This window comes from Lacerta agilis, chromosome 10 (assembly GCF_009819535.1).
Source record: "Lacerta agilis isolate rLacAgi1 chromosome 10, rLacAgi1.pri, whole genome shotgun sequence".
Taxonomy (NCBI): Eukaryota; Metazoa; Chordata; class Lepidosauria; order Squamata; family Lacertidae; genus Lacerta; species Lacerta agilis.
The window spans coordinates 1,895,758-1,920,195 of record NC_046321.1 but is presented as its reverse complement, the minus strand read 5'-3'; the positions used below and the strand labels follow the sequence as shown (position 1 = coordinate 1,920,195).

Below are 24,438 nucleotides of genomic sequence, written 5' to 3'. Positions count from 1 at the left end.
GGAACTCCCTGCCTATTGATATCAAACAGGAGCCTTCGCAGTACTCTTTTTGGTTCCTGCTAAAAAAAACAACACCCTACATTTTTGTTTCGACAACCCAGAAGCTTAGGAAGTCGGTGTGAATTCTACTTTGTTTTAGTATTAGTTTACAGGTAGGTAGCCGTGTTGGTCTGCCATAGTCAAAACAAAAATTAAAAATTCCTTCCAGTAGCACCTTGGAGACCAACGAAGTTTGTTCTTGGTATGAGCTTCCGTGCGCATGCATGGTATCTGAAGAAGTGTGCATGCACACGAAAGCTCATACCAAGAACAAACTTAGCTGGTTTCTAAGGTGCTACTGGAAGGAATTTTTTTAGTTTGTTTTGTTTTACTATTTTAACTTTCGGTGTGTTGCATTTTCCCACGTTGATTTTATTGCCTTATCTTTTTGTAAACCTCTTTTGAGGGGTGGGTGTTTGCTGTATGAATTCCCTGAAATAAATAGATAACACCCCCCCCCCGGTGCCTTTCTTTTCAACCAGGGCAAAGCATTGCAGTGAGACCGACTGTGTCCTTAGCTCTCTCTGGCTTCCTGTCCCCAAAAGGCTGCTCCCCGTCCCCAACCCCTGGAATCCCTTCCCAGTTTGTGGCTTTCCTTGCTGCACACCCTGCCCTGCCTCCATGCCCTCCGTGCTCCCGTATCTCTCACACTGATCTCCGCAGGGGTGATCCTTCTGCTGGTGGGTCTCTGCTTCACAGTGGCTGCCCTGGAATCCGCCTCCACGATGTCCGCTCTCAGCGAGGGCTCGGCGGCTGCCAAGATCTCGTCCAGCTTCTCTGCAAAGTCAAGACACAGCATCCCCGTGAGCCAGGCTTGGCCTCCGAAAGCAGGAACTCGACGCAGAGGTGGGCTGAAGTGTGCTGCCAAGGGGAGGGTGCGCTTGCATGCCGGCAAGGGAGCCCGGCGGCTGGCGAGGCATCGCTACCTTCGCCTTGTAGGAGAAAAGCGCTCCCTTCCCCCCTGCCGCAGGAACCCCGCAGCTCCTTGAAAGGATCAGCACCCGAAGGGCCACAATCGGGTCTATGAGATCGCCTCTTGATCCAGCCTCCTGTTTTCACAGTGGCCAACCAGGTGCCTATCACGAGAAAGCCGCAAGCAGGATCCGAGCAGAAGAGCAACTCTCCCCTCCTCTGGCCTCCTGCAGCCGGTGTTCAGAAGCATGTCTGCCTCCACAGTTTAACAACGAGCTGCATGAAAAAGGACTTTCTTTTCCTCTCCTTCAGACAGAAGCCACCTTCTCCATCAGCGCAGCCCTCCCCGAAAGCTGGCCGCCTCCTGTTTTAGAGTGGCGTTTGCCAACCTGGTGCCCTCCAAATGCACAGTTGAGAGGGGGCTACAACTCCCCATCAGTCCCGGCCAGCACAACTGGTTGAAGCTGTAGTTCCCCAACACCTGGAGGTTGCTTGAACCTCTGCCCTACGCAACGCCCTTCCGCTCTGAAGTTTCCGGAGCAGCTTTTCCACTGCAGGGCACCTGGAACTCTACAGAGGGAAAGGTCAAAAGGTAAAGGGACCCCTGACCATTAGGTCCAGTCGCGGACGACTCTAGGGTTGTGGCGCTCATCTCGCTTTACTGGCCGAGGGAGCCGGCGTACAACTTCTGGGTCATGTGGCCAGCATGACTAAGCCGCTTCTGGCGAACCAGAGCAGCGCACGGAAACGCCGTTTACCTTCCCGCCGAAGTGGTACCTATTTATCTACTTGCACTGGCATGCTTTCGAACTGCTAGGTGGGCAGGAGCAGGGACTGAACAACGGGAGCTCACCACGTCGCAAGGATTCAAACCACCGACCTTCTGATCGGCAAGCCCTGGGCTCTGTGGTTTAGACCACAGCGCCACCCGCCTCCCTACAGACGCGTTTTCCAGAGTGAAAACCAGCAGTCTAAATCACAGTCCCCCGGAGCTGCTTCTCTAAGCGACAACTGACACCTGGCAGGGCACTCTCAGGCTATGGGGCACCTGTGGCTTTCCTCTTAAGCGGAGCCAGTGACCGTCGTGGGTTGTTCCAGACTCTGTTGCTGCTGCCAGCCACGCAGGGTTCTGTCTGGGCTGGAGACTTGCTTCAGTTTTCTTTTAGAAAGCCGAGCCAATGGTTGGGCCAGCACAAAAGGCTGCTTTCCCCGTGGTTTCTCATCACAGCCTCCCCTCCTCCTCTCAGGCCCCTGCATCCCTCTGGATGAGACCGTATGGCACACCCACCACTTCCTGCCGGGAGCTGCCAGCAAACATCTCGCTGCTGCTTGTTTTGGGCACATTCGTCTGCTGGCCCCGCATCTCCAATTTGGACATCCTTTCTCTGCCTGAAGCCCCTTCCCCCTTCGAGTCTCGCTGCTGCCCCGTCTTATGGGCTCACTTTCATGCCCAGGCTCTGAATCTAGGAGGCACCTCTTCCACCAAGATGGCAAGACACCTGTCAGCCACCTTTATGTGACCACTGAGTCGCTTTCACCATTAGAACCACAGCAGACGTAAAGAAAGAAACAGCCCGTTGCTTCATTGCTTGAGGACTGCTGATGCAAGCGGGCACCGGGTCAAGCCTTTAAAATCTTGTTTTAGATTTTGGCACACGAGAAAAATCTCCTGCGTTTCATATTAGCCGGCCTTGCTTGTCTCTGGGTGGTTCCAGAGTGGAATTGCAAGTGGAATTGGAGTTGCATGCTCTGTCTAGACCAGGGTGTGATGGCAGGATAAAGGTGAACATCCCTCGGCACATCAGCGTGAAGTGTTTGCGCATAACGCCATGCCGAAACATGGCTTATGGCCGATGTGCACCAGAGCTCTGGCTTGGCTTTCTGCTTTTTAAAGCTCCATGTCTTGAGTGCCCTTTTAATTTTCCCCGTGAAAACCTGCTCTTTAAAGCTCAATTGGAGCAAATGTCAATCCGCAGAAACCCCAAATGGATGTTTGCCCCGATTCAGCTTTAAAGAATGGTTTTTTGTGGAGAAAGCTTGGGGAGAAATAAAAAAACAAAGAACGCTTGGACAGAGCCTTAAATTGTGGACCTCTGCCTGGAAAGACCAGGACAAAAGCAAAGTCTGGAGAAGCCCTTAGTGTGATGTCTGAACCTGGGGTCATGGGGACCAAGATGATGAAGAGTCTGGAAACTGAGCCTTATGAGGAGCAGTTGAGGGAGTTGGGGGTGTTTAGCCTGGGAAAGAGGAGACTGAGAGGTGTTGTGACATCTGCCTTTGAATTTCTGAAGGGCTCTCACATGGAAGATGGAGCAAGCTTGTTTTGTGATGCTCCAGGACCTGAAGCGATGGATTCAAGTTACAAGAAAAGAGATTCTGTCTCAACATCTGGAAGAACTTTCTGAGGGCAAGAGATGTTTGGCAGTGAAATGTTCTCCCTCGGAAGGTGGTGGAATCTCCGTCACTGGAAGTTTTTCAGCGGAGCTTCACTGGCCATGTGTCCATGGATGTTTTACATGTGATTCCTGCATTGCAGAGGGTTGGATTAGATGACCACTGGGGGCCCTTCCAATGCTACAGTTCTATGATTCTTTGATTTTGCTAAAAAGCCTGCTGAATCAGACCAGTGGCCCAGCTAGTCAAGCAACCTGTACTCACAGGAAGCAACCAGATGCTCATTATGGGAAATTCTCAAGCAGGATTAAGTGTGTGAAACCACCCAGTTCCCTTGAGGACTCCAGCTTGAAGCTCGCAACTGGCGTGGCTCAAAGAGCTGCTGTTTCACACTTCCTTGGCGATTTTAATGCTTGTGGAATTTGCATTGGGCTTGCCGATCAGAAGGTCAGCAGTTCGAATCCCTGCGACAGGGTGAGCTCCCGTTGCTCGGTCCCTGCTCCTGCCCACCTAGCTGTTTGAAAGCACGTCAAAGTGCAAGTGCAGCGGGGCCTCGCAAGACGAAATTAATTCGTTCCACGAGTGCTGTCGTATAGCGGAAATTTCGTCATGCGAAGCATGGTCAGAGGAAGCGCGGCTTTACGAAAACAAACAAACAAACCGCAAAACATTTTCGTTTTGCGAGTCGCGGCCATAGGGAAATTCGTCTTGCGAGTCACCCTTTCGTTAGCGAATCCCTTTCATCTAGCGAGTTTTTCGTCTAGCGAGGCATTCGTCTAGCGAGGTACCACTGTAGATAAATAGGTACCACTCTGACGGGAAGGTAAACGGCATTTCCGTGCGCTGCTCTGGTTCACCAGAAGCGGCTTAGTCATGCCGGCCACATGACCCGGAAACTGTACGCCGGCTCCCTTGGCCATTAACACGAGATGAGCGCTGCAACTCCAGAGTCGGACACGACTGGACCTAATGGTCAGAGGTCCCTTTACCTTTTTATCAGCAACTTCTAGCCATTCCCTCTGGACTGGAAGGGAAAGGAAAGTCGCGTGTCCATGTTTGGTAATCTGCAAAGGAGCAAACGCAAGAACTCCCTCCTGGTGTGGTTTTAGGCCACGATAAGGTCGCGCTGATCTATTTATGTAATTCTTTTATTGCACTTTACATGTTATCATGTGGATACCGACCTCTGGCAATAGAAACAGCTATTAAAAAGCTATAATGGAGGGGAACAGGAGACTTGAGGCAATTGCTCTGAGGCTGAGGAAGCGGTGTCCCCAATTAATATAGTGGTTCCTCTTGTCTTGCTGGTTTTCAGAGAGCGTGCAAAACCTGAAAGGCCCAGGGCTGCTGCTGAGGGGTCACCATGGCCCTGAGTTACCATAGAATGGCAGGTCTCAAGGGACCCCTAGGGGTCATCTTGTCCACCCCTCTGCCATGCTAATGAACGCGCTGCATTGATTACTGTTTTTAACTAATTGCCACCGCTGTTTATTTTCTGCTGGAACGGAGGAAGCCTATAAATGGGGCGTGTCGTTTGGATATACGTTTTGTGTTTGCGTACGTGGGTGTGCACACGGATCTTGGCACAACGCAGCCACATTCACGCAAGCAAACAAAACACCCTCAGCCCTCGTCGTCATTCTTTGAACCTGAAGTGGCGTCTGGCAGGGTTGCTGCCGAGCTCGACAAGAGCGCTGCATCCGCAAATCCACACGGACACACTTGCCGGTCTTCAAGGATCTGAGCTCACAATTCCCTGGGAAAACTTTGCAGAGTCTGCATGGCTGGACTCTCATTCCATGGGCTGCACTGCCGGCCCCCCACCAACAAACAACGTGAACTTAGGAATGGTTTCCTCTCCCGAACCTCCCTCCGTTCCACAAACGGAACAGTGTATTGCAAAGACCAGAAACGGCTTTGGAGAGCGGTCCCATCTCCCATGTGTCCTGTGGCCCCCTCAGGCCATGAGCATGGACTGGGGTCCCAGTGCACCTTTCCATCATGCTGGGGAGAGGGGGGGAGAGGGAGGGAGGGGCACAGCTTGGATCAAACGGGGTTTGGACGAGCCCTGGAGACGGGCGGTTGAACTCACCCCCTTTCCTCCTCCGCATTGAGGCTTGGAATCAAGAAACAAAAGTACAGGACATCAATGGTGTGCAAGGTGCTCTCCCCCCTGCCCCCAAACCCCTGGCATTCTGCGCCCCCTTGTCTGCTGCTTCTGCCAAGGCGAGACGGCTCCTTAGGGAAGGGTCCTGGGCCATCCCCAAGTTTGCTTCCCAGCGAGGCGTCCATGCAAGCCCCCCCCCGCCCCGTCATGCACCCTCTCACCTTGGAGGAGGGGGGGGGAGGCATGCCTTCTCAGCCTCAAATAGCAGCACTGGGGGATTTGTGTCCCCCCCCCTCCACAGCAGGCCAGCTCAGTTTGAGTCACTCCCTCTACTGCCAAGGCTCAGCTTTGGAAAGGGAAGGGGGGCCTCTGGGCATGTGCCGACCGCCTTCCACTTCCACACAGACAAGGGGTTCTGAGCGGATTTGAGCCCAAGCGCTGCTCTCCTTGGAAACTAGCCCCCGCCCCCAGCAGAGAACGTCCTCACAGGCCGGTGGGGTGGGAGGGAGGGAGGGACACCCGGCCTTTCAGCACATCCAGGGCCCAAGGAGGGTGCTGTTCCCTGAGCCCCCCCAGGCCAGTCCCACATCTGCTGTACATAAGCAGGAGGCTGTGCATGCAATGGGGTGGGGTGGGGGTGTTGCATTCATGCACAACCCGCCCCTCCCATTATCTCCTCCCCTTTGGGCCAGGAAGCCCCCCCCCCCAGAATTGCCAAAGCCACGGCTGCTGATTTCCCATACGAGGCCTCCTTGAGGAGCACCCTGAGCATAGACAGACTATGCCACCCCAAAGGTGGGAACACTGACCCCCCCTCCCCAGGGATGCCAATACTTTTCTCTGGGGTGGGATGGAAGCAAAGGAGCACAGGCAAACACGGTCCTCCCTCCGTCCGCTGACTTTTGCACTCCACCAAACCTTCCCTGCTCAGAGAAAGAGCAAAGCATTCCTGCGTCCGGAGATGGGTTGCGGGGGGCGGTTAGTGGGGTGGGCACAGGGGTACAGCCCCCTTGGCCCAGCTAAGCAGGTCCAGGCCTGGTGAATGCCCGGATGAGAGACCTCTTGGGCACCCACCCCAATCTATGCTCCCTCGAGTTCTGGGGCAGAAGGAAAGTGTGAGAAGGAAAGGCTGAGAGTGAGTCGGAAGGATAACAGGCTTGGAGGATGGCTGGCTGTGCCTGGGCACCACAAGGGCAAAGGCTCAGAGCTGGGCAGGGAGAGGGAAGTTCTGCTGGAAGCTCCAGGGAAGGCAGCCTGGCATTAAACAGGGAGTCTTGCCAGCGTGTTGCTGGCGGCAGGAATGGGCACAGCGGCGCAGGACCAGGAGAGGAAACCGGGCCCCACAAGGACCACGGCAGGGAAGTTGGAAGAGGGGAAATGCTGCTGTTGGTGCAGGGGTGTGTGTGTGTGTGTTCGGTCAGGACCTGGGAGAGGCCTGGGTTCAAATCCCCCCACCCACTCTCGGCTCACCGGGCAAATTGCTGCCTTTCTCGGGCCAACCCACCTCGCAGGGTTGTTGTGCTGGTTCAATGATGACTGCCAGGACGTGGGAGAGGCCGGGGTCAAATCCCCCCGCTTGGGCATGAAGCCCACTGGGCGCGACCTTGCTGCAGTGCTAGCCTGACCTACCTCGCAGGGTTCTATTTGGGAGGGCAGCGGCTTTGAAACCGCCTCGGAGCTGGAGCCGAGGGCAGGTGGGTGTGGCCAGGGCACCCCCGAACCTCTCTTGGGGATGGTGCGCCTGAGGAGTGGGGTGCTGCCCTCCCTCCTTGAACCCCCCTGTCCGCCCCACCCGTCACGCATGCTCTCCTTTGGGTCCACCCCCCCCCTCGAGCTCCCGCCCCGGGCCAGGACTCACCCAGCTCCTCCAGCTCGGCGGTCATCGACTTGGATCGCAGGGTCAGGGTGGTGCTGGGGGCCCTCTTGGGCGGCGGCGGGGCTGAAAGGAAGAGGGAGGGCATTTTGCACTTGCGGTCCAGCAGCTTCCTGGGCGTCGCCAGGTGCAAGTGCCACTTCTTCTCCACGGCCTGGATCTCCTCGTACTCCCGGGAGGAGGAGGAGTCGCACTGCTGGAGGATCTTGTTCAGGCTGCGAGTGGAGGCAAACTTCTTCATGGTCTCGCGGCGGGCCGGGGGTGGGAGCGGGGAGGGGAATCGGCAACTGGGTAGGGAAGGGGGGGCCCCCGAGAGAGTGTTCTGGCCAAGACCCTCAGCTCAGGGGGCTCCCGGGCATGGTCTGCCCAATCCTGCCGCTCAGCGGATCCTCTCCCTGGCCGGTGGCCCCCTCCCTGCCAGGGAGGCCATGGGCAAAGCGGGCACGGCACCAAGGTGATGTTGCCGCTCCTAGGTCCTCGTTCTCATGGCCAGGCTCTCGTTCCCCTGCCTGGCCTGGCTCTCCGTTAACTCTGGGGGCCGGCACTGCCCTCGGGGCCTCTGCCCGGCGGCAGTGCTGCCAAGCGGCTCGGGCACGTGGAGACCTCTCTCCGAGGTGGCGGCGGCGGCAGCAGCAGCGGGCAGGGCTGGTCCCCGTTTCTCCCTAGCCAGCCCGTCCGGCAGCGACGATGCCAGAGCAGCGAGGCTCCATCTGCCATGGGGTTTGTGACAGAGCGGAGGAGCGGAAAGGCTGGCTCGTCGCTCCGCTCTCCCTCGCCCCGAGATCCGTAACAATGCGGGCTTCAACGCTCCCCGTCGCCATGGAAACCGGAGCTCCGAGCTGCTGCCGGAGGCTCCTGCATCAGAGACCCCCAAAACAGGAGCAGAGAAGAAACACGATTCCCACACAAGGCGAGCCGGGGAAGAAGCTGCGTGCCCAGTCGGGGTGTTGGGGGGGCAAGGTCAGAGAGTCAAGGGACGCAGGAAGACCTCTGTCCCACACGCTGAAGTGTTGAGCAATTGAGCTGTCTCCTGTCAGGGGATGGGTGCCAGTCTGCTCGTGCAGGAGGTGCCGGCGGTCTCCACTGCCGGAGAAGGTCTTCGCGGTGCCCAGCCCAGAAGGTGCGCTTTCTGAAAGCAGGTGGCAGATGCCTGGGTGGGTGCCAGCCACCTGGGTGCTCAGGGATGGATCACCACGTCTGCCAGAGGCGCTGAAAGCTCAGAGGTCTCTCTCTCTCTCTCTCTCTCTCTCTCTCTCTCTCCAGCCAGGGAATGAGCAGACCCCCCAGGAGGCAGTGAACAGAGTCGGCAGCACGATGCCCACCGCACGGCTCCACCTTCCCCACGACTCGCACTCGCGCACTCAGGCAGCGCATAGGATAATTACAGCTCTGGGTGTCAAGTCACCTCCCTTCCCTTCCCTTCCCCTCCCCTCCCCTCCCCAATGCTGGCTCTCCAAGCCGTCTGGCTCCCTGCCACACAAGGCGGCACAGAGGGAACCTGGAGCTCCCCCCACAGCTGTCTCCTCCTTCCCCACAGCGCAGACCCACGGGGCTAAAAATAGGAGCCGAGCCCACCCTCCCCCTCTCTCTGTCTCCGCTGTGTGGGAGGGAAGCTGCCTCGCCTTCCCAGCTCCCTCCCGACTCGCCACAGGCGAGGCTTCTGTGGCACCAGGGAGTGTGTGTGTTTGTGTGGGGGGGGGGAGGGGGCAAAGGCAGCCACTGTCCCACCCCATACCCGGAACGAGAGGTGGTGTGGCGGGACCTCATCCAGAAAAGGGAGCTTGTAATGGGCGGGCGCTGCTCACACGGACCATGGGAGGCACATGAGATGTGACTGGCTGGTTCTCATGCCTGAACGGATTCCCCTATGGCTTCACTTCCCACCCAGTCCTTCCTCAGGGCTAGCTTCTTGACAAAGCCAATGGTAGAGTCGGAAGGGACCCCCAAGGACCATCCAGTCCAACCCCCTGCAATGCAGGAATCTCATCCCCGACAGAGGGCCATCCAGCCTTCTGCTTAAAAACCTCCAATGTGCGCACACAGTGAGCAATCCTCCTCATCCGTCAATTTCGGGTGGTGAGGCCTCTGGCACATGAGAAGAGAAGACTCCCTGGAAAAGACTGCAAGAAGATGAAACCTATCCATTCTCAAGGAAATCGGCCCTGAGTGCTCACTGGAAGGACAGATCCTGAAGTTGAGGCTCCAGTACTTTGGCCACCTCATGAGAAGAGAAGACTCCCTGGAAAAGACCCTGATGTTGGGAAAGATGGAAGGCACAAGGAGAAGGGGACGACAGAGGATGAGATGGTGGGACAGTGTTCTCAAAGAAGAAGAAGAAGAAGAAGAAGAGGAGGAGGAGGAGGAGGTGGTGGAGGAGGAGGAGTTTGGATTTGATATCCCACTTTATCAGTACCCAAAGGAGTCTCAAAGTGGCTCACATTCTCCTTTCCCCTTTCCCTTCCTCCCCCACAACAAACACTCTGTGAGGTGAGTGGGGCTGAGAGACTTCAGAGAAGGGTGACTAGCCCAAGGTCACCCAGCAGCTGCATGTGGAGGAGCGGAGACACGAACCCGGTTCCCCAGATTACGTGACTGCCACTCTTAACCACTACACCACACTGGCTCTCGAAGCTACCAACATGAGCCTGACCAAACTGCGGGAGGAAGACAGGAGTGCCTGGTGCGCTCTGATCCATGGGGTCACGAAGAGTCGGACACGACTAAACGACTAAACAACAACAAGGAGGCAAGCTCTATAGAGGGTGGGCACACCCATACATATTGATCGATCAAATATTGGCCTGTTTTTAAAATCGCGGTTGAATCCTGTGCACCATCCTAAGGGGCCAATGTGCAGGCAGCTTCCAAGAGTGCTGCCAGGTTGACCTTTGCTTGCGACGGAAGCCTGGGTCCCCCTCCAGCCCTGCAGCATTGGGGGGGGGGGATGGAAGAGCACCTCTCACTTGCTACCTGTGAGAACCAGAGGCTTCACTTCACACAAGGAGTCCTCTGCAGCAAAGGTTGCTGCTTGGTGGGGAGAGACAGGGGCAGAGGAAGGGGGCTGAGGTGGGGGCTGAGGTGGGGGCGGGCCACCCAGGGTGTCTTCCCTGGGGGGGGGGGTGTGACATTTGGCATGCCGCCTGCCCGTGACTCCCAAGCCTACCCCGAGCCTCCGGGGGGGGGGGGGGAAGGGGGTAGCTGCACCGCTTTGCCAACGGCATTCCCCCCTCCCCCCTTCGTCTTGAGAGCTCGGGGGAGGCTTGGGAGTCGCGGGTGTTCGGTGCGCCGAATGTCCGCCGAATGTGCGTGCGCTGCTCCATGCACCCGAGCGGCTATCCCGCGCCTATGAGGGCACCCTCCGTGCCCTGCCCCCCTCGGGAGCACGCCCGCCCTGGGCAGTGAGGGCATATGCTCCACCGCGGGGCAGAGAGCCTGGCTGGCAGCACGGGATCCTGGGTTCGAATTCCTACCCACTCATGAAGCCCACCAGGTGACAACAGGCCAGCCACGTGGCATTTGCAGGCACAGGGGAGACAGAAGTCAGCCCCCTTGGCTAGCAGCCCTCGGAAGCCTTATTGCCCAGGAATCGTCTAGTCGTCCTTTGAAGTCTAACGGCACGCAGTGCAAAGAAGGGTTTTCTTTTGTCTGCCCCCGACAGCCTTGTGCACCCCATGGAGTCCCCAAAACCCATGTTAGGCTGGCAGGGGTTTGCCAGGGGGTCCCTGGAGGCTGACCCTCTGCCTGTCGAGTCCTTGGTCTCCACGCCTAGGAAGCTTTGCAAATAAGAGTATCGGAAGAGCCTGCTGGATCAGGCCCTTGGCCCATCTAGTCCAGCACCCTGGCTGACCAGATGCCCCCAAGGGAAGCCCAGGAGCAGGATGGGAGCGCAAGAGGAGCCCCTCCTGCAGTTTCCAGCCATTGGTATTCGGCAGCATTGTGTCCACCCTGGAGAATTTCATGGGATTATAGAGTTGGAAGGGAACACAAGTGTCATCTGGCCCAACCCCCTGAGATGCAGGAATCCTTTGCCCAACGTGGGACTCGAACCCATGACCCAGAGATTAAGAGTCTTGCGCTCTAACCACCTCTACGCATTTGTCTAATCCTCTTTCAAATTCATCCAAGTTGGCCCTCACCGCCTCCTGAGGCAGAGAGTTCCGCAGTTTAACTAAGCGCTGCGAGAAGAAGGATTTCCCCAACGTTCGGCTTCATGGAGCGTCCGCGAGTTTTAGTCTTTGGAGAGGCAAAGGAAAGCCTCTTTCCGCACTTCCCATGCCACGCAGGCTCTTGCAAACTTCGATCACGTCACCTCTTCCTTGCCTTTGCTCCGAACGAAAAAGTCCCCAAAGTAGGAGCTTGAGGCTGTCCTGTCGACACGCGGCTCCTCTCTGAAGCTGCCACAGCCCCGTCCTCAGCACAGGAGCTGTGGCTAAAATCCACCCCCAGGCGCTCTTCTCCATCCCAGCCAGCTTTGGGACACCCCCCCGGCACTCTTCTCCCCAGCGCTGAGGCCCCAGGGAGGCTTCTGACCCTCCAGCGATGTGGGAAAGCTGGTCTGACCCCACTGGCCGCCCACGCTGTTGCTTCCTCTCCGGAGCGAGCGAATCTGGTGCAGCAGATTCCTCTGAGGTCCTGGGCCTCTGCAGGATCTTGGGAAGGTGGTCCGAGGCCCCCCCGGATCTGGCCCTGAGGCATGTTGCCCCTCGGCCGGCCCGTTTCACGAGGGTTGTGCCTTGCACACTGTCTCCTCCTCCTCCTCCTCTCTCTCTTTCCGCTCTCTTGGTAGGACTTCATCCGGCACGGCTTCCGACACCTCGGGCCTCGCCTTGGAAGCGTGGATCACTGGCGCTGCTTTCCTGACAGGCCCTAGGGCGGCTGGATGGTGGGATGTACGAGAAGGGCAGCTGACGGCACCCAGAGCCACCCCAATGATGGGGGAGTGAGAGCCAGGCCCTAGGAAGGGGGCACCAGAGCCAGGGGGAGACGCAGGAGAACAGGAGGAGAGAGGGGCAGGGAAGGGCCAGGCGGGGGCGTAGCAACGTGGGTGCGGCGAGGGCGGAGCGCTCCCGGTGCCACATCTCCGGGGGTGGCAAGGCATGCGGTTTGCTGGTGGCGCTGCTTTAGCGCCGTATGGGCGGTGCCGAGATCCTCTGCTTGCAGCTGCAGCCGCATGTAGAAGATCCTGTGTTTGTGGCTGCAGCAGAGGATCCCGGCACCGTCCGTATGGTGCTGGAGCGCCGGCGCTGGCAACCCGCTACTTAGCGCGCATGCGTGGCACCGCTACGTCCAACGCATGCGTCGTACGTAGCGACACTGTGCATGCACGCTACGTAGCGGGACCCCGCCCCCAGGTGCACGTCATGTTTGTTGCACCAGGTGCTTGAGCGGCTTCCCACACCTCTGGGGCCAGGGCTGGGGTGTTTTTTTTGGGGGGGGCTCTCTGCACTCACCTTTCTTCCGAGCAATGTCCTCCGACTCTGGCTTGCGGCTGACAGAAACCACTTTCATCACCAGGTGGTTCCCCCCCTGGCGGATGAGAGACACCACCTGCTTGTGCCCAACCTTCACCACGTTCACACCGTTCACCTGGGGAGGGAAGGAAGGGACAGTGAGGAGGAGGAGGAGGAGGAAGCTGTCCTGCGGGGCCACCTAGAGGCTTGTTTCGTAGACTCGGGAGGGGACCCCCAAAGGTCATCCAGTCCAACCCGCCGCTTGGGAAATGAAAGGTCCAACAAGATGGGAGAGGAGGTGGCCAGGATTATTATTATTATTATTATTATTATTATTATTATTATTATTATTATTATTTTCATTCTATACCGCTTTATATTTTTTAAGAAAAAACACATCATATTAAAACATCAATAAAACAACCCAGAATCAAACATTTCTGAAGAAAGGCAAATACAGAGTATACAGCCAAAGCGACATAATTAACGGAAAACTAAAAAAAATATTATCTGAAAAGATTTCAAAATAAAACATTACTCAGGAGGTCAGCTAGAGAACACGTATTTGACACAAACGAAGTTAACACACACACACAAAAATCTTAAACATTTCAATATATATATATATATATATATATATTGCCAAGTGAAGTCAAATATAAAATGAATAAAAAAAATTATGATTACGTCTTTTACATTGTAATGTTTTGGAAAGAAATAAAGATTTAAAAATATGTATATATATATAAAATGCACATTTAAATTGTCGCTGTTGTTGTTTTTCGTTGGTGTTTTTGGTAAAATGGAAAATGAACTAATAAAAAAAAACAAATTAAAAAATAATATAAAATGTACATTTAAAGCAGCAGAATTAACAAGAGAATAGCGGCTGTTGGGCGGGCACAAAAAGATGGGGCGAAAGAATCCAATATTTATTTATTTAAATTTTATTTTTATTTTTTTAATAATATTTTTTTGGGGGAGAGTTGACCAGCTCATACAAGCAAAAAATCTAATGCGAGTAATATGAATGTTTGTTTATATATTATGAAGTGGAAACTTAATAAAATAATAATCCAATATTTAGGCCAGAGCACCACTTTTTGCCCCATTAATAGTCCCCCGCCCCCCGCACTCCTCGAGGCAGAAAGATGTTCCAGGAGCAGCCGTTTGCTTGAGAAGCTTAGCCTCATTTTGGGGAATAACTGTTTACAGGTGGAACAGACGGGAAGCAGGTGCTCAGGGAGGGGGGAGGGGGGTCCAAATACAGCACCAGACCCCCCCCCCCCCCCCCGGCAGACTGCTCAGCCATCTTTCTCCATCCAAACTCAGGAGGTTTCTTCCCTGCTCCAAACCCCCCTCCCCATCTTTTTTTGTCCCGCACCCTCAGGCCTAAAGACAGGGGCAGCAGAATCTCTTGTTTTTTGTCCCACTCAGTTAAACCACAGAGCTTGCCGATCAGAAGGTCGGCGGTTCGAATCCCCGCGACGGGGTGAGCTCCTGTTGCTCGGTCCCTGCTTCTGCAACTTTGACCTGAACCACCAGAAAATGGAATAGATCACTGCCAGTTTTTAAATGTGTGAGTAAATCGCAGTCTCTTGGAAGTTAGCCGTCCCTGGACTAGATGATCCTTAGGGACTCTTCCAACTCTGAAGCCCATTGGTTCTTTGACAAACCATGGTTTAGGAGCCTAGGACTTGCCGATCAGAAGGTCATCGGTTCGGATCCCCGCGACGGGGTGAGCTCCCGTTGCTCGGTCCCTGCTCCTGCCAACCTAGCAGTTCGAAAGCACATCAAAGTGCAAGTAGATATATAGGGACCGCTCCGGCGGGAAGGTAAACGGCGTTTTCATGTGCTGCTCTGGTTCGCCAGAAGTGGCTTAGTCATGCTGGCCACATGACCCAGAAGCTGTCTGCGGACAAATGCTAGCTCCCTCAGCCTATAGAGCGAGATGAGCACCACAACCCCAGAGTCGGACATTACTGGACCTAATGGTCAGGGGTCCCTTTACTTTTATATATAAAGAAATCCTCATGAAAATCTGTCATTGTTTCAGTGCACATTTCTCCGATTATGCACATTTCCATACACCATTTTGACTAATACGCACAGTTTTTTGTGTACACAGTTTCCCTTAACATGATGCGCCTTGTATGTTGTTTTCATTCATATATGCATCCTTTTCGCATGCTGGAGAACCGTGTCACAAAGGATCGCTGCTGCCGGTGCGCTCGTGTGTTGGTTCAAAAGATGCGAGTTGGGCAGTTTCGCATTAAACTTCAAACATAATCAATTTCCTCCTCTGCCCCTATGCCTAACCCTGCTCAATGGTTTCAAGAAACGGCTTCAAGTGACGAGAAAAGAGATTCCGACCAAACAACTGGAAGAACTTTCTAAAAGTTTGACAGTGGAACGGTCTCCCTTGGGAGGTGGTGGACTCTCCTTTCTTGTGGGTTTTTTAAAACAGAGGTTTGAATCCATTGCCCATTGTAGTTTGAATCCATTGCTCCGTGTCTGCTTCTCTGGAGCAGCAGAAAACAACCTTTCTCCCTCCTCTATATGACATCCTTTTATATATTTGAACGTGGCTATCATATCACCCCTCAACCTTGTCTTCTCCAGGCTAAACATACCCAGCTCCCTAAGCCGTTCCTCATAAGGCATCGTTTCCAGGCCTTGGACCATTTTGGTTGCCCTCTTCTGGACACCTTCCAGCTTGTCAGTATCCTTCTTGAACTGTGGTGCCCAGAACTGGACACAGTATTCCAGGTGAGGTCTGACCAGAGCGGAATACAGTGGTACTATTACTTCCCTTGAATTGCATTGGCTTTTTTAGCTGCTGCATCACACTGTTGACTCATGTCAAGTTTATGGTCTACCAAGACTCCTAGATCCTTTTCACATGTACTGCTCTCAAGCCAGGTGTCACCCATCCTGTATTTGTGCCTTTCATTTTTTTTGCCCAAGTGAAGTACTTTACATTTCTCCTTGTTATGATTCATCTTGTTTGCTTTGGCCCGGTTCTCTAATTTGTTAAGGTCATTTTGAAGTGTGATGCTGTCCTCTGGGGTATTAGCCACCCCTCCCAATTTGGTGTCATCTGCAAAGTTGATCAGGATGCCCTCAAGCCCATCATCCAAGTCATTGATAAAGATTAGATTCTTGTCTGCTTAAGAGTCCTGCATGTTGATGGCAGTGTGACTTCTGTGACCTGACTCTGGAGGTCTGAGCCTCAGAATGCACTCTTAACCAGAGGAGAAACTGAGGCAGGGCTGGTGGCAGCTGCGGACGGAGGGGGCTGCTCAGAATATCTGGCACCAGCTGCTCCAGTGCTCAGAGAGAGGCTGGGCTCAGTGGCGCCATGCCAGTCCCAGAGTCTACCAGCTAGGTACCACCTAGCCAGATGAACCTTTCCAAAGCACACCTGAGCCTTTTCTGAAGGCCACAGCGCCTGAGACAGAGGTGGGTTTGCGGTGAGTCAACGTCTCTGAAACAAAAGCTGTTTGCTTCAAATGCCGGCTTCTCCCAATGACATCCCTCTGCTTCCTTTCTCTCCCCAGTCAGAAATCTGAAATGTTGGTTCAAAATAGAAATCCTTGCTCAAAAGTGTTGAATGTCATTCCTCTTAATTAGAATTGCAAAAATAGCCGGTTTTCCACACTGAAAAGAAGGAAGCAGCAGCAACAATAGTGACAAAAGATGAAATTTAATGAAAGGTGCTTGGACAAAAATCTCTTTTTTTGGGGGGGGGTCTCTTTAGGGTCTCCCCAGACATGCTGGAGTTCTGCCAGCCGGGGTGGCAAGGTGGAGACCAAACCGTCTTGGCAGATCCCTCAACTCTGACATAACAGCACAAGAAGAACCGTCTGGATCAGGTCAGTGGCCCATCTAGTTCAGCATCCTGGTTTCACAGTGGCCAACCAGATGCCCATTATGGGAAACCCACAAGCAGGATCTGAGCAGAAGAGCATCTCTCCCCTCCTGTGGTTTCCACCCACTGGGATTCAGAAGCATGGCTGCCTTGAACCATGGCTACAGAGTCAAACCTCCTCCATATTGCATCATGGACATGTTGCAGAATACTGCACAACAACAAAAATACTGGTCTGGTTCCCCCCACCTCCTAATACCGAACCTAAAGATTATCTCCCGCTTGGACTACTGCAATGCGCTCTGCGTGGGGCCCCCTTTGGAGGTGACCCGGGGAACTGCAACTAATCCAGAATGCAGCAGTTGGACTGGTGACTGGGAGTGGCCACCGAGACCATAGAATACCGGTCCTGTAAGACCGACATTGGCTACCAGTATTATTCAGAGCACAATTCAAAGTGTTGGTGCTGACTTTGAAAGCCCTAAACGGCCTCAAAAGCCCAGTAGACCTGAAGGAGCATCTCCACCCCCATCGTTCTGCCCAGACACTGAGGTCCAGCGCCAAGGGCCTTCTAGCAGTTCCCTCCCTGTGAGAAGTGAGGTTACAGGGAACCAGGCAGAGGGCCTTCTCGGTGGTGGCACCCGCCCTGTGGAACGCCCTCCCATCAGATGTCAAGGAAATGAAGAACTACCTGACTTTTAGAAGACATCTGAAGGCAGCCCTGTTTAGGGAAGTTTTTAATGTTTGATGTTTTATTGTGTTTTTAATGATCTGTTGGAAGTCGCCCAGAGTGGCTGGGGAGGCCTGGCCAGATGGGTGGGGTAAAAATTATTATTATTATTATTATTATTATTATTATTATTATTATTATTATTATCTTCATTTTACTTGTAGATAGCAGGTGGTGGCCTTTCTGGTAACATCTCATGGGGCAGATTCCTCCAGCGGAAGTGGAGCAGAACCACAAAAGGAATCTGCTCAGACTCTGTTCAGGTCCATGGCAACCAACAAACACCCTTATTCAGCCTTCCAAAAATATCACTCAGTTTTTGGGGAGGTTGCAATAAACTTGGTACATGTTATAAAATATGGTGAAGAGAAGGTTAAGGGGTGATATGATAGCCATGTATAAATATATAAAAGGATGTCATATAGAGGAGGGAGAAAGGTTGTTTTCTGCTGCTCCAGAGAAGCGGACACGGGGCAATGGATTCAAACTACAAGAAAGAAGATTCCACCTAAACATTAGGAAGAACTTCCTGACAGTAAGAGCTGTTGGACAGTGGAATTTGCTGCCAAGGAGTGTGGTGGAGTCTCCATCTTTGGAGGTCTTTAAGCGGAGGCTTGACAGCCATCTGTCAGGAATGCTTTGATGGTGTTTGCTGCTTGGCAGGGGGTTGGACTGGATGGCCCTTGGGGTCTCTTCCAACTCTAGGATTCTATGATCCTCTCTCCAGCACATGCAGAAGTAAAAGGGGAAAATCAAAACACACTGACAGTAGCTGCTATGTGCAGAGCAAAGGTAAAATTTAAAAAATAAAATAAAATGAGGGCTACTAGCCAAGATGGCTCTGTTTCCATAGTCAGAGGCAGAAATGCTTCCGAATGTTGCTCGAAAACACAGGAGGGAAGGAGGCTCTTGTGCTTGGGTCCTTATAGAGGGTTTCCCTTGGGGGCATCTAGTTCGCCACTGTGAGAAATGGGAGGCTGGACTAGATGGGCCACTGGTCAGATCCAGCAGCAGGCCCTTCTGATGTTCTGGATCCATCTATCTGACGGCTGCCTCTGGTCTCAGCCATGCCTGCTGTTCTTTCTGGGAACTGAACCCAAGGCCTTCTCCATGCACGACCCACAGACCTTAGCTGCAGGGGAACAGGGCTGGAAGAAGACCTTTTCTTCATGCACTGAAATACACAAGTTTGCTGCTCCACCAGATCCAGACGTGCCTCCCATGAATTTTGCCTTTGCGCATCCCACCAGCCGGGAAACGCGATTCTCACTCTCGCCAGCCGCTCCGTGGCTGCTGTTGAGTAATGCGTGAAATATGGCCACACTTCTGGGATTCGGCTGGTGGCATCGCTAGTGACAAACGGCACCATAAAACGCCGTCCGTCTTCACCGCTGCCAACTCCCTTAAAACAAAAGCAAGCGCAGACAGCGAGTCCATTGCAAGTTCATCTCCTCTTATTGCCAGCTGCGTCGGGAGGCCCTGTTGCAAAGGAGGGAGGGCAGCAAGGACGTATTTGAAGCAAACGTTCGCAGACCAGCTCCTTCTGCCCTTTTGTGACCTTTCTTCCTATGATGCATTTCCTTCTGCCCATTTGCCAAAGCACCCCACAACCAGGACCGGCGCTAGGGCTTCTTGTGCCCTAGGCGAATCACCTTCTGGTGCCCCCCCCGGCCAAAGCCTGCTTTAGCGGGAGGTGGGGGTGGTGGAGAGGCAAGCAGCAGTTTCTCCGCTGTAGCGGAGAAGCTGCTGCTCGCCCGTCCTGCCACCCCCCGCCAAAGCCTGCTTTAGCGAGAGCCGGGGTGGTGGTGTAGGGGGCAAGCAGCACCTCCCTGCTACAGCGGAGAAGCTACTGCTAGCCCCAGGGCTGTCTCAGGCACATCTGCCGCCGTGGCGTGGCGATACTTCCGGCGCCCCCATGTGTCCGGGGCGTCCGGGGGAGAGCGCGGGCGGCGCAAGCACCCGGCCGCCCGTGGGGGTGGGGGGAGGCCGCCGGCGGGGCCGCGCGGCTCCCCCCGCTCACTGCGCTCGAAGACGGGGCTGGGCAGCCAGCTCGCAGCCCACCTGGGAGCAGCATGGGGGCGGGTTGGGGAGGGAGCACCCAGTATGCCGGCGGGCTCGCGGGGGCGCCCCTGGGGGGGCGGCACCCTGGCATGCCACACCACCAGCCCCAATGGACGAGACGGGGCTGGCTAGCCCGTCCCGCCCAAGCCTGGCCAGCGCCCCCTCCATTTTGGCGCCCTAGGCAATTGCCTAGTTCGCCTAAATGGACGCGCCGGCCCTGCCCACAACTCATTGGCAAAGGGCATGGCAAGCCACCTCTCACCCCCCCCCCCCATAGGGGCAAGAAAATGTGTATCTGGACCCAGGATAAAGGCTGGTGCAAGAAGAGGGCAGAGGGAAGGGTCTGCTTTTTAAACTGCCCAAAAAGATGCTCATCTTTTCCTTCGATTGAGAAAAGGGGTTGCAATGGCTATGATGACGACATCTCACAATACAGTGGTCCCTCAGTTCTCAAACTTAATCCGTTCCAAAACTAAGGCGCGCTTTCCCATCGAAAGTAATGCAAAATGGATTAATCCATTCCAGACTTTTAAAAACAACCCCTAAAACAGCAATTTAACCTGGATTTTACTCTTTAACGAGACCGTTGATTCATAAAATGAAAGCAATAATCAATGTACTGTACTATAAAACAAATAAGGGAGCAAAACCAAAAGTGCCAAACTTAATCTGTTCTGGCAGTCCATTTGACTTCCGAAATGTTCGAAAACCAAGGCGCAGCTTCTGATTGGTGCTGGCGCCCCGGAAACAATAGCCGACATCCGCAGTAGATGTTTGGCTTCTGAAAAATGTTCGGAAACCGGAACACTTACTTTCGCGTTTTCGGTGTTTGGGAACCAAGGCGTTTGAGTACCGAGGTACCACTGTACTGTCACAGCCACCCCTACTGCTGTTAAATATTTGTACACGGGGTTCTTAAAAACACAAACATATGCATTAAGGACTCAAAACAACCACTTGCCAAATGCTAAAACAACAACAAAAAGTTTTTAAATCTGCAATAGACAGAGCAGCAAGCTTTCAACACTGCGAGCCTTTCTAAACAACGGGACATTCTGGAGTACCGCAATGCAAGCAAATTTATCCATGGATGAGAGTCCACTTGCAACAGACAAGCATGGCTACACCTACGGAAGATTTTCATAGAACTGTAGAATCATAGAAGGGTTGGAAGGGATCCAAATGGTTAAGTGGTCGAACCCCTTGAAATGCAGGAGTCACAGGTGAAGAAGACCTGACAGGTGGTCATTGCACCTCTACAGGTGAAACTCGAAAAATTAGAATATCGTGGAAAGGTTCATTTCTTTCAATAATTCAACTAAGAAGGTGAAATTAATATATGAGATAGACTCATGACATGCAAAGCGAGATATGTCAAGCCTTTATTGGTTATAATTGTGATGATTATGGTGTACAGCTGATGAGAACCCCAAATTAACAATCTCAACTTTGGGGTTTTCATCAGCTGTACGCCATAATCATCACAATAATAACAAGCAAAGGCTTGACATATCTCGCTTTGCATGTCATGAGTCTATCTCATATATTAAACTCCAGTAGCTAATGAAAACAATTGCTTACATAAATGGACTTTTCCACAATATTCTAATTTTTCGAGTTTCACCTCTACTTAAAAACCTCCAGTGAAGGAGAGTCCTAACACCCTTCCACTTGCCATCAGAAAGTTCTACCTGGTGTTTGGTCAGAATCGCCTTTCTTGTCATTTGAAGCCATTAGTTTGTGTCCTACCCTTCAGAGCAATAGAAAAAGCTGGCTCCCTCTTCTGTGTGACAGCCCTTGAGATATCTGAAGGCGGCTCACATATCTCCGCTCAGTCTTCTCTTTTACCCAAATCCGCCAACCGTTCCCCATAAGGCTTGATTTCCAAACCCTTGATAATCTAGGTTGCCCTCCTCTGCACACCTTCCGGTTTGTCAACATCCTTCTTAAATTGTGGAGCCCAGAATTGGATGCAGGACTCCTGACCAAGGCAGAACAGAGCAGCACTATCACTTCCTTTGATCTGGACACTAGACTTCTGTTGATGCAGCCTAGAATAGCGTTAGCTGTTTTTGCTGCTGCATCACACTGTGGACTCATGTTCAGCTTGTGGTCTAATAAGACCCCAAGATCCTTTTCACATGCACTGCTAGTAAGCCCAGTGTCTCCCATCTCATATTTGGGCAGCTGTTTCTTCCTGCCTAAGTGCAGAACCTTGCAACTTTTGCATTTGTCTTGTAAACAGAACAACAACTTCAGGTTTGCATGTAACATGAAGCCAAACCATGGCTTGGGTAAAAGGTAAAGGGACCCCTGACCATTAGGTCCAGTCGTGTCAAATTCTGGGGTTGCGACGCCCATCTCGCATTACTGGCTGAGGGAGCCGGCGTCCAGCTTCCGGGTCATGTGGCCAGCATGACTAAGCCGCTTCTGGCAAACCAGAGCAGTGCAAGGAAACGCCGTTTACCTTCCCGCCAGAGCGGTACCTATTTATCTACTTACACTTTGACATGCTTTCGAACTGCTAGGTGGGCAGGAGCAGGGACCGAGCAACGGGAGCTCACCCCGTCATTGCGGGGATTTGAACCGCCGAACTTCTGATCAGCAAGCCCTAGGCTCTGTGGTTTAACCCACAGCACCACCCACGTCCCTGGCTTGGCTCCCAGTAAAAAGGTAAAAAAAGGGTAAAGGACCCCTGGATGGTTAAGTCCAGTCCAAGGTGACTATGGGGTTGCGGCGCTCATCTCGCTTCCAGGCTGAGGGAGCCAGCCTTTGTCCACAGACAGCTTTCCAGGTCATGTGGCCAGCAGGAAAGAACTGCTTCTGGCGCAACGGAACACCGTGATGGAAACCAGAGTGCATGGAAACGCCGTTTACCTTCCCGCCGTAGTGGTACCAATTTATCTACTTGCACTGGTGTGCTTTCAAACTGCTAGGTTGGCAGGAGCTGGGACAGAGCAATGGGATCACACCCCGTCGTGCAGATTCGAATTGCCAACCTTCTGATCAGCAAGCCCAAGAGGCCCAGGGGTTTAGACCACAGCGCCATCTAGTCCCCTTTAGCTCCCAGTACTGCAACGTCAAGACCAGCGCAGAAGGCAAGTGGCTTTTATTGGCCCTCTTGGTACCAGTATGTTTACATATTTACAGTAAGTTTAACTTTAGATTGGTTTACACTGACACTAGAACCAGCCACTTAACAATGGGCACTTCTGCAAAAACAGAGAAACCCCGGAGGGACTGTGGACCGCAGGGATCAGGCAGGAGCAACGCGAGAGAGCAGTTGATCCTCAAGCAACCTGCATGCGAGACGTAAGAAGGCACCCTCCGCTGATGTTTCTGATACAACCAGTGGGGTGTAGTGGTCAGCGTGTCAGGCTAAGACCTGCGAGACTGGTGTTCAAATCTCCACTCAGGCCATGGGTAACCTTGGGTCAGTTCCCATCTCTCAGCCTAACCTCCCTCACAGAACTGTCATGAGAACGAAACGAGGAGGAGAACCATTTACGCCACTTTTTGCTCCTTGGAGGGAAAGGTGGCATAGAAATGTAACAGATGAACGTAATAAATAAATCCAGTTATAGGTAGGTAGCCGTGTTGGTCTGCCATAGTCAATTTTTTTAAAAAAAAAATCCTTCCAGTAGCACCTTAGAGACCAACTAAGTTTGTTCTTGGTATGAGCTTTCGTGTGCATGCACACTTCTTCAGATTCACATGAAAGCTCATACCAAAAACAAACTTAGTTGGTCTCTAAGGTGCTACTGGCAATAAATAAAGTGCGCCTTTATCTAGCGCAGAGAAAACCCCATTTCCCGAGGTTGGCAGATCCGACCCTCCTCCTTTGCCGGCCACGCTCTTCTGGGACTCACCTCAATCAAGAAGTCTCCGGTGCGAAGTCCTGCTCGCCAGGCCACACCCTCCACGTCCACGGACTCCAGGTATTGGAGAGCCGGGAATGCGGGCGTCGGGGTGAACTCCTCGATCGGAGTCTCCGCTGAAACGAAGAGAGACCCTCAGTCAGAGGGGGGGGGGGAGCTGGGATTTGCACGTCCAAATGTGGGGAGGGGGGAAGGCGGGTGCCAGCGAGTGATTCCTGGAGAATGCAAAATGTTCCCAGGCCATGGTTTGCTCAGCTGCCAGGCAGCTTCCTAACCACAGTCAAGGCCTACACGAAAGAGAAGGTCCTTTAGATTTATGATTTTGTTGTTTCCCACTTAAATGGAAGAGGCAGTTGTCTGTTGTTGCCGTTACAGTTGTACCTTGGATCTTGAACGCCTTGGCTCCTGACAGCGGCGTCGCTGAGAGGCGCCACCCCGGGTTCCAGGGGAAGGGGGGGTGACACTTGGGCTGCCCCGCCCCGCCCCGCCCCGCCGGCACCGCTATGGGGCTACCCCGCCCCTGCTGCACAAGCCGCCGTGGACCCCTAACCAGTCACGGACGACTCTGGGGTTGCGGCGCTCATCTCGCTTTACTGGCCGAGGGAGCCGGCATCCAGCTTCTGGGTCATGTGGCCAGCATGACTAAGCCACTCCTGGCGAACCAGAGCAGTGCATGGAAACGCCGTTTACCTTCCTGCCGGAGCGGTACCTATTTATCTACTTGTACTTTTGACGTGCTTTCGAACTGCTAGGTGGGCAGGAGCAGGGTCCGAGCAACGGGAGCTCACCCCGTCGCGGGAATTCGAACCGCCAACCTTCTGATCGGCAAGCCCTAGGCTCTGTGGTTTAGACCACAGCGCCAGATCGATTTCTGCAATTCAACTGGATAACAGAGCTCTGTTGACCAAGTGCAACAAACCCACTTAAACAACAACAAATGGACCTTTTGTGATTAGGAAAGGGACATTGAAAAGTGGGAGATGATCAAATGGTGAACGGGATGCTGTTTAAAAAGCCTGTAAGCAAATCAGGATGATTGCTCGTTGCCAAGTAACCTCCCTGCAAGCAAACCGGAATAAATGTTTGATAAAGGCTGCTATGATCTACCCTCCGCACAAGCCTG

At 53.4% G+C, this 24,438-nt stretch overlaps 1 protein-coding gene across 1 annotated transcript in view; it reads right to left on the bottom strand.

Annotated features, from left to right (window-relative positions):
- Positions 1-24,438, bottom strand: part of SHANK3 (SH3 and multiple ankyrin repeat domains 3) — a 350,793-nt gene that overhangs the window by 41,738 nt on the left and 284,617 nt on the right. The window contains exons 17-21 of the mRNA XM_033162485.1: positions 23,307-23,431; positions 12,776-12,911; positions 7,311-7,391; positions 5,438-5,461; positions 689-816 (exon numbers count right to left, since the gene is read on the bottom strand). Coding sequence (XP_033018376.1) covers positions 689-816; positions 5,438-5,461; positions 7,311-7,391; positions 12,776-12,911; positions 23,307-23,431 — 494 coding nt within the window. The remainder of the gene's footprint in view (positions 1-688; positions 817-5,437; positions 5,462-7,310; positions 7,392-12,775; positions 12,912-23,306; positions 23,432-24,438) is intronic.